General features: G+C 34.9%; 2 protein-coding genes across 2 annotated transcripts in view; one reads left to right on the forward strand and one right to left on the reverse strand.

The window, feature by feature from the left end:
* The window catches only part of LOC107038681, a 5,130-nt gene extending 2,012 nt beyond the window's left edge, over positions 1-3,118 (forward strand). Inside the window, exon 2 of the mRNA XM_015257911.1 lies at positions 2,052-3,118. Within this exon, the coding sequence (XP_015113397.1) occupies positions 2,101-2,997 (897 nt within the window). The 5' untranslated portion in view covers positions 2,052-2,100 and the 3' untranslated portion in view covers positions 2,998-3,118. The remainder of the gene's footprint in view (positions 1-2,051) is intronic.
* The window catches only part of LOC107038682, a 10,802-nt gene extending 4,574 nt beyond the window's left edge, over positions 1-6,228 (reverse strand). Inside the window, exon 1 of the mRNA XM_015257912.2 lies at positions 6,073-6,228. Coding sequence (XP_015113398.1) covers positions 6,073-6,117 — 45 coding nt within the window. The 5' untranslated portion in view covers positions 6,118-6,228. The remainder of the gene's footprint in view (positions 1-6,072) is intronic.
* Between the last annotated feature and the right edge of the window lie 1,262 nt (positions 6,229-7,490).

Raw genomic sequence — 7,490 nt, forward strand, 5'->3', positions numbered from 1 at the left:
AAGATATGAATGTTTTTTTGGGCTCAAATGAAAGAACGGGTCGAGAAATGACGTCCTAGAGGCTCTTAACATGACAAATGTCTCTAAAGATGATATCTGTTTTCAATCGAAAAGCAGAGTTGTGACAACATTGTCTAGGAGGACAATGGGGTCTAGGAGTATGTATAGAACATTGGGGTCTAGGAGTCTCCCCTGGTTCAAAACCATCTTTAGAGGTCCTAGCACGCCATTTCTCGACCCGCTCTTTCGTTTGAGCCCAAAAAAGCATTCATATCTTGTCTGACATGTTTGCTACAAACTCAGGTCTTCAATTGAAAGCCCGAGTTGAAGACCCGAGTTTGTAACAAAGATGTCAGACAAGATATGGACGTTTTTTTGGGCTCAAACGAAAGAGCGGGTCGATAAATGACGTGCCTCTAAACATGACAAATGCCTTAGAGCCTCTAAACATGACAAACGAACGTCCACCTGACATTTTTAATACACTCACACCATGAATTTAAAGTGAATACTGCACAAAGAATGAATGTCATCCAGAATTTATTTCTCGTCAATAACTTATGATTATAAATTTCCTGTCACCGACTGATAGAACTCAATAGTTAATTAGTTAATTCAATACTCCGGCCCGAAGAGACTCTGAAAAAAATCACGTATTTAAATGTGACGAACATTCTCTTACGAGGATCGGAGGAAGACTGATTTATCGGAGTATTTTCTAAACGTCAGTTGACTAAAACAAGAAGAAACAAGAATATTTTTGCAGCTGTCCCCTCCGAATTTTCTTGGAATTGAAAATTCGCAGAAATAATCCAAATAAATATCTCTCATACTTGGAGTATTAGTGTTTTGTGTGTTTTTGTTTTCCTTTCTATGTACCAATACATGAGTAGAGGTCGTTTTATCTGAGAAAAATGACGGATTGATGAGCATTCAGAGGACGTCGAGCGTCCCACCCATCTTCGCGCGTCGCGCATCTAATCCTTCCGCGCCGACCTGGTGGACCATATTTCAGCAACGGATTGATGGATTTTGATTTAAAAAAATGATAATTATTTATTACACAAAAAGGAACAACTTTTGTCATGAACATTTTCTTCTATTTGCCAATGTTTCCCATAAAAAAAAAATCATCAAAAAAACCACTTAATTTGTTTATAACTATTAATTGCATGCACTTACATAAAAAATACCACCGGATTCGGATTTCTCATACCCGAAAACATAAGAAAACACCTCAAAACCTTATCGCACTAGAAGTGCACACGGGAAGGGGGTATTGCGTGTGGACTATCTATACTGAATTCTTATTTTAAATATCTGGCGACATAGCGCCTTCTTATTACTCTAAACTACTTCAAAACGTTCTTTCTTCACAATACACACACACATATTCACTGATTCCACATCTCCGAATCTAAGGGAGATTTTGCAGGCGAAATTTTCGGAAATACATTTGTTGCAGATCTCAATCGGCTCTACAAAAAAGGTTACAACAAAAATTTTGCTATCTCCCTTAGATTCCGAGATATTTATTGAAAACTGGTGAATAGTCAAAATTGACTTGTACCGTTTTACCACTTCGCTATTGAAATAATTATTGCCATGGACCAGTTAAATGGGTTTCGATCGAAATGATCGGCGTTGCTCCGGTATCGTTAGAGAAATCCGGTACCTGGAGATCATTTTAATCAAACTCTTCATCGATCCATTCAGCATCCTCTTTGTCTCCAGGGTTACATATCACTGCCAAAAGTTGGTGTGACATCACAACCTAGGCGGGCCTCTTCACAAACATCACAAAATACTGGCTCCCTCCCCTCCCCCTAACCGTGCGACGTAATATTTGAACGCTCCTTTTATTGTATTTAGGGTGCTATTGCACGTATACAATCTCCTGAACTGTGCAGTACAGCTAGTGAGGATTTTTTCAATAGCTGGGGAATATTATAAACATTATCTATGAAAAACATGGGGATAATTTTTAAAAAAACGTGTTTTCTAGGCGTTGTTTTTCTAAACTTTAACTTTCATATTCCTATTTTCCACAGATTAGATCCCCCGGCAGCCAACAATCATCCTCCCTCTAACACCATAAAAATGGCATTCAACCTATCGTCGATGAAAGGAGCCCTGGAAGCCCTAGAAGACCCCAAAACCCCCGAAGAATTCAAGAATCAAGAGGTATCTCTCGTGTTCTTCGACACAGAGACCACAGGACTGAAGCCCACCTCCGAGATAATTCAGATAGCAGCTCGATGTGGTGACAGTACCTACAACGAGTACATAATCCCAAACGATGGTATTCCAAAGTTCATCACCGGATTGACAGGATTTTCCCTAGTGGAAAACAAAATGTACAATCGCAGCGGGGAACTGCTGAAGGCAGTGTCCAAAGAGACTGCTGTTGGGAATTTCATCAGGTACTTGACGTCGATCGGTGGAAAGGTTATTCTCATCGCCCACAACTGCTTTAGATTCGATGCCCCAATGCTCCTAACGTTGCTGAACGAAAGAGGAATGGTTGAGGAGTTCAAGACGATTGTCACTGGATTCTCAGATACACTTCCCCTGCTCCAGGAGTCTCTGCCAGGACGCAGGGATCACGGGAAGGATTACAAACTCGTGTCGCTAGCTACGGAGTTCCTGGGAGACTGCTGTGGAGCGCATGATGCCATGAACGACGTCATCATGATGCAGGAACTCGTAAATCACCCGGAGATCAATATTGAGGCTTCGGCTTTCGTTCAAAGCAGCAAAACAGTTGTCGAAATGTTTGAGAACATTAAAGTTCGTTTGAGAAGGGTGGATATTCAGAGGGAGTACCAGGGACTGAAGACCCAGGGGAAGATTGGAATCAGTGATGATCTGATTGGAAGACTAACTTCGTCTGGAATTGCAATGGAGGACTTGACGAGTGCTATGAGGAGTGGAGGCCCTGGCGCTGTCCATGAGCTTCTCTGTGAGAAACTGAAAAGACCTACTAGGCTTAATTAGAGACGAAGAATAAATTTATATTGATGGGATATAAGTGAATATATCTGTTGAGACGTAAAATATTTTATGAGAATATTATTGAAATATTGTTAATTTTATGAAACGTTTAGAAGATCAAGTTTCATAATGGAATTTAGTTTATTAATATTAATTATTGGTATTTATATTTCTTTTGTAAATTTATGAATAAATTTTTTTATTATTAGTAATTTTGGGTGATATAATAATTTTCTATTATTAGAAATTTATTGGAATTTAATTGCAAGACAACACGCACGAAAAAATTCAACAGAAAAACCGAGCGAATTTGCTAGACATTGGATTTCTATTAACCATTTCTATTAGCTTCTATTTAGATTTCTATTACTCTTTGGCCGATTCCATTGAAATGTTCAATAGAAAATATTCTATAGAAAAAATCAATAGAATTTGATTTTTCTGTACTACTTGTTCTATTGAGATTTTTTTTGTAGAATGTCCTCGGCTCAAATTTTCTACGTTGTTTTCATTTGGTTTCGTTTTCTTTTCTTTTCACGAGATCGAAGACGCGCTCCGTGCGTCTGACAATTTAATAGATGTTATATGCTTCATTACGTTATTATTTGAGTTGATTAAAATCAACAAGTTCTTTCACGCATACGAATTTTTATAGTATTACTAAGGAAAAATTCTTCGGCAGCGATGAAAACTTCTATTGAAAATCCATGATTTGTTTCTTGTTACAAATGGATGGAAATTTCCATCGAGAATCAATAGGAGATACAGCGAAAGCTGCGAAAACTTGCATTAGAAAGCGAAGATTTCTGGGATTTGCCATAGAAACCTATCGAAACTTCCACTAAAAGACCTTGAAAAATTCGTGGAAATCTATGAAAACTTCAACTGAGAATCAATACATACTCCGTTGGAAACCACGAACACTAACATTATCACCAAAACCAGTATCATTATCATCATCATGTATGCTGTTTCCCTTTCAGACATTTGGGAATAAACGCGTGACATCTCCTTTTTATATAAGAAAGATGAAGAAAATCATACAAAAAAACATAAAAATCGAGCCGAAAAAATATACAGAAAATATCTCAATAGAGCAATGTATAGAAAAATTAAATTCTATTGACTTTTTCTATAGAATATTTTCTATTTACCATTTCAATAGAATCGGCCAAAAACTGATAGAAATTTTAACAGAAATCCAATAGAATTGGCTTTGAACACCATTCAGGGAGAGATTATTTGTGAAATGTTTGATATTGGGTAGATATTTCGGGATTCTGATTATTGAACGCTTAAGAGCAATAGCTGAACGCGGAGATGAAGGGTTTGAATGTTTTATGTTTCTCGGTTTTATTGGATGAGTCTGAATATAATAAAGGAATTCTTATTCTCTATTGAGATGTTCACTACACTGTTGGAAAATTACTCTTGAACTTTCAAGTAAAAAATCTTAAAATTTTTAACAACAAACAATTTACATGGAATTTCCATTGATCCTGTTATTGATAAATCAGTCAATGTTCTTGAATATTCAATGAAATTTGATTTCTCAGGTTCATACGACAATAAAAATGACTAAAAATCAAGAAAATTCAGGCAATTTTTCTTCTGAATTTTCAATCTGTTGCTTAATTTTTGCGATAGGTATGAAAATCCAAATTGTCATTGAAAATTCAATAATCATTTGTAATGAAAAACTTAATTTTATTGAATTTTCAAGATGAATCAGGAATTCCCCGGGCAATTTAGTCTGAAATTGAATTCAATTCCAGAATATTGAAAATTCAAATGCATCTGTTACTTTAATTTCAAAAAATTTCTAACATTGTATAGAAAATCTTTCACATACACTTTCCCTTTTATTTTATGGTGCATAAAAGACGAAGAGAAATGCAGTGTAAGAAACTTGGAAAAAAACTATTTCTCTTAGATACCGAGATGATGGCATTTTGTGTGGTCAGGTGACATCAACGCGGCTTCATTAACGACTTTGCTACCGAATTCAATTTTCGCATTCGTAAAAATGATGAAAATTGATTATCGAACTTCAACTAAATTCTGAGTGTCATATCAAATTATAATTTGAATTTTCACCGGATGACCCGAAAAGTGAACTTTAATTCACACATGAAAAAATTCTATAGAAAAGCTAGCGAATTCGCTAGAAAATTCTATTGGAACTCTATAGGAATTCTATGGCTTTTCTATAGGATTTCTATTGGAATTCTATTGAAAAATTCTATTTGTTTTTTGCGCTGATTCTATTGGATATTCGATAAGAAAAAGTCAATAAATTTAGAATTTCTGTTTGGAATGTTCCCTTGAGAGTTTTTCTATAAGAATGCTTGGGCATCAATTTTCTAAGTTTTTTCCACACGGATTCTGTAATACAAAATAAAACAAAATCCAACGGAAAAAACTTAGCAAATTTGTGCCCAATAATTCTAAAATAAAAAATCTCAAGAGAAAAATTTCAACAGAAATTCGAAATCTATTGACTTTTTCTTATCGAATATCTAATAGAATCAGCGCAACAAACAAATAGAACTTGTCAATAGAATCCCAATAGGAATCCTATAGAAACCCCATAGAATTCCTACAGAATTCCAATAGAATTTTCTAGCGAATTCGCTAACTTTTCTACTAAATTTTTTCATACGCATTGCCATGATGTAAATTGAACATTTCAATTGGAACTAAGAGATGAAAATCCCTTTCAGTAGCACAAGTCCACGATACTGTGCCATTGTTCGAGCCCCTCTATTTGTGATGGACCGAGGGATCGATATTCTTCGTCGTTTGTATACGCTCGAGAATAGACGGGAAACTGTCCGGAATTCTTTACGAGATAACAACTTTACTACGCTCCGGAGAAATTGATGGATAAAACTTGAAATTATATGTAACCATAAAAAAGAAAATACTAAAATGTCAGTAATGGATTGGAGTTTGATGACTCTTCAAAAGAAAAAATTTAGAGACACTAGTAATTAGCAACCGACCGGATGATTCTTATTAATAATTAAAGAGTGAAATGATAGACTAATTATTGCCAATAAAATAACACAAACTCACCTGATCGATGATGAAATAATTTCTGTCATCATTCAACTCGATCATCCCGATCCGAAAATTCGCTCAATGTTTGGACGAATCAACTGCAGTCAGTGTCTGTTGCAGACTGAACCACGTCTATGTACATTAATATTGTCAATTCTGAGTAACGTTTTCCCTCCGTAGGGATATCGATTGAAACGTATAGAATGCTTCGGTTCGTTATCTGCAAAGCTCGATCGGCGCGGTGATAAATATAGAAGACTGGTCATAATTAATGGCAACGGTGTGTGTAAGAGGTCGGTATCAATTAATTAGAGGATGCACTCACTCTGCATTTCTAGCATCAATACTATCATCATTATTCATCAGTTCAATTGATTATTTACTTTTCATTGCATTTCAATTATAGCATAGTGCATTAATAATTAGAGTTATGAAGGGAGCAATGGAAGCAGGTCTGAAGGATGTCTTATGGAAGATATTTTATGAATTTTTTTATGATAAACCGGAATTTCTATGAAACTACTATTCTGCATATAAATTTCTATGGATATCTCCAATTATTGGTTCGGTTTTATACCTTAAAAATTGTAATTTTCTTGATATTTAAAAAAACTTTTTTTTCAATTTTGTTACGCGCAAAAGTCGAATTTTTTTTTTGAGTTTTTGACAATTTTTTTTGGTTTTGGAGAGGATAAAAAATATTTTCCTTTCTTCAATACGTATCTCTGACGTAAATTTTCCATTCTTTCGAATGAGCATGGTTTTAATTAACTCATACCGTTGGAAATGGGATAAAATAACCAGTAAGTTTTAAAATTACATACTGTATACCCCCTTCCCCCTTCTTGACTACTGATTTTCTTTTTCTCTTCATTAAAGCGACTCGTTTTACGAGAAATCCCTCATTAAAATTTATCGAAAAATTAAGGTAGGACTCCACTCCATCCTATCCATTTTTTTGTCTTTTATTTTTTTATTTCTTTCCACTACAAGTTCTCACTAATAGTTCCGTTATAACTAAAACTCTTTTATAATTAAAAAATGTGTCGAAGGCCAAACAAAATTTTTACTGAAGGAATAGGGGAAAAGTTTTGAAAAAATGGAAAAAAAATTCAGTAGCGAAGTGGTAAAACGGTACAAGTCATTTTTGACTACTGACCAGTTTTCAATGAATATCTCAGAATCTAAGGATGATAGCAAAATATTTTTTAAAACCTTTTTTGTAGAGCCGATTGAGAGCTACAATAAATGTAATTATGACAATTTTTTTATCTGTCTTAGGTTCGGAAATATTTCTCAAAAACTCAACTGGGAGATAAGTCGACTTAAACCGTTTTACCACTTCCTTACTGAATTATTTTCTGGTAGAACGGAGCAGAGTCCCACTTTGATTTTTGTATATCTTCAGCAAAAAAGTCACCTTAAAGAAGAAC

Source organism: Diachasma alloeum, unplaced genomic scaffold (assembly GCF_001412515.2).
Source record: "Diachasma alloeum isolate Michigan unplaced genomic scaffold, Dall2.0 Dall_scaffold_00286, whole genome shotgun sequence".
Classification (NCBI taxonomy): domain Eukaryota; kingdom Metazoa; phylum Arthropoda; class Insecta; order Hymenoptera; family Braconidae; genus Diachasma; species Diachasma alloeum.